At 63.4% G+C, this 1171-nt stretch overlaps 1 protein-coding gene across 1 annotated transcript; it reads left to right on the forward strand.

The window, feature by feature from the left end:
* Positions 1–34: 34 nt before the first annotated feature.
* On the forward strand, positions 35–1162 carry FA09DRAFT_303087 (MFS general substrate transporter; the record flags this gene model as incomplete). The annotated part of the gene is made up of 4 exons (XM_025740431.1): positions 35–384; positions 437–506; positions 568–833; positions 913–1162. Coding segments are annotated over 4 exons (936 nt in total), but the record flags the coding sequence as incomplete, so codon positions are not given.
* Between the last annotated feature and the right edge of the window lie 9 nt (positions 1163–1171).

Raw genomic sequence — 1171 nt, forward strand, 5'->3', positions numbered from 1 at the left:
CCCTCTGACACCATCGTGCCCACACTGGCGGCCAGTCTCCTCCATGGCCGCCCCCGCCATTCCCGGCATTGCCGAGTCCCTCTCCGTCTCGCTGCAACAGGCGCGCGTAGTGCAGGCCGTCTACCTCTACGGCTTCGCCCTCGGCGCCGTGATCCTGACGCCGCTCTCTGAAGACTACGGCCGGCGCCGGGCACTGCTGCCTTCCGTGCTGCTCCTGGCGCTCCTACAGCTGCCCTGCGCCCTGGCGCCAAACTACGCCACCCTCGTCACCGCGCGCCTGCTCGCGGGATTCTTTGCAAGCGTGACGTTTACTAGTGTCGGCGTCATCAATGATCTCTTTGCTGCAGAACAGCAGGGCTGGGGAGTCAATACCTTTGCGCTTAGGTGAGTTGTCTTGGGGGGGGGGGGGGGGCAATACATGGCTGACATCGCGCAGTGCCGAGGCGGGAGCAGTCATTGGCCCAATTGCAGGCGGCTACTTGTTCGTCGCGCACGGCTGGCGCTGGGTGCGTCATCATCTCACTCTCTCTGCCCTCTCCTCCCTTCGCTGAACGGGTCTCCCTCTAGACATTCGGCGTCATGGGCATCGTCACTGCCTTCCTCCTCCTGCTCTACTACTTCCTCGTCCCCGAGACTCGGTCGGGCATCCTTCTCGCGGCGCGCGCCGCCCGCAAGCGCAAAGAGACGGGCGAGGCAAGGTACTACGCGCAGCACGAGCGCGAGCGAGAAGGCCATACGCCGCGCGCATTGCTGCAGGAATGCGTCGTGCGTCCCGTGTACATGCTGCTCACCGAGCCCATCGTCTTTTGGTTTGCCCTCTTCGATGGCTTCAAGTACGTGTTGTTGATGTCTTGCTTCCTTCCTGCCCCCCCCCCCCCTTTCGCAAGCTAAATTCTTGGGCTGCGGCAACAGCTACGCAATCGTCTATCTCTTCCTCGAGGCCTTCTCCCTCGTCTACGCGCAGTACGGCTTTGGCACGGGCGCCGCCGGCCTGCCCTTCCTGGCCGTGCTGTGCGGCTTTCTCATCGCCTTTGCCGCATACCCGCTGCAGATGGCCTACGAGGCACGCGATGCAAGGAAACAGCAAGGCGACGCCACGCCAGAGGCTAGACTGGCTTGGAGCGTGCCCGGAGGCGTCATCTTTCCCATCTCGCTCTTGTGAGTTTCGTTG

Source organism: Tilletiopsis washingtonensis, assembly GCF_003144115.1.
Source record: "Tilletiopsis washingtonensis strain MCA 4186 unplaced genomic scaffold FA09scaffold_38, whole genome shotgun sequence".
Lineage (NCBI taxonomy): Eukaryota > Fungi > Basidiomycota > Exobasidiomycetes > Entylomatales > Tilletiopsis > Tilletiopsis washingtonensis.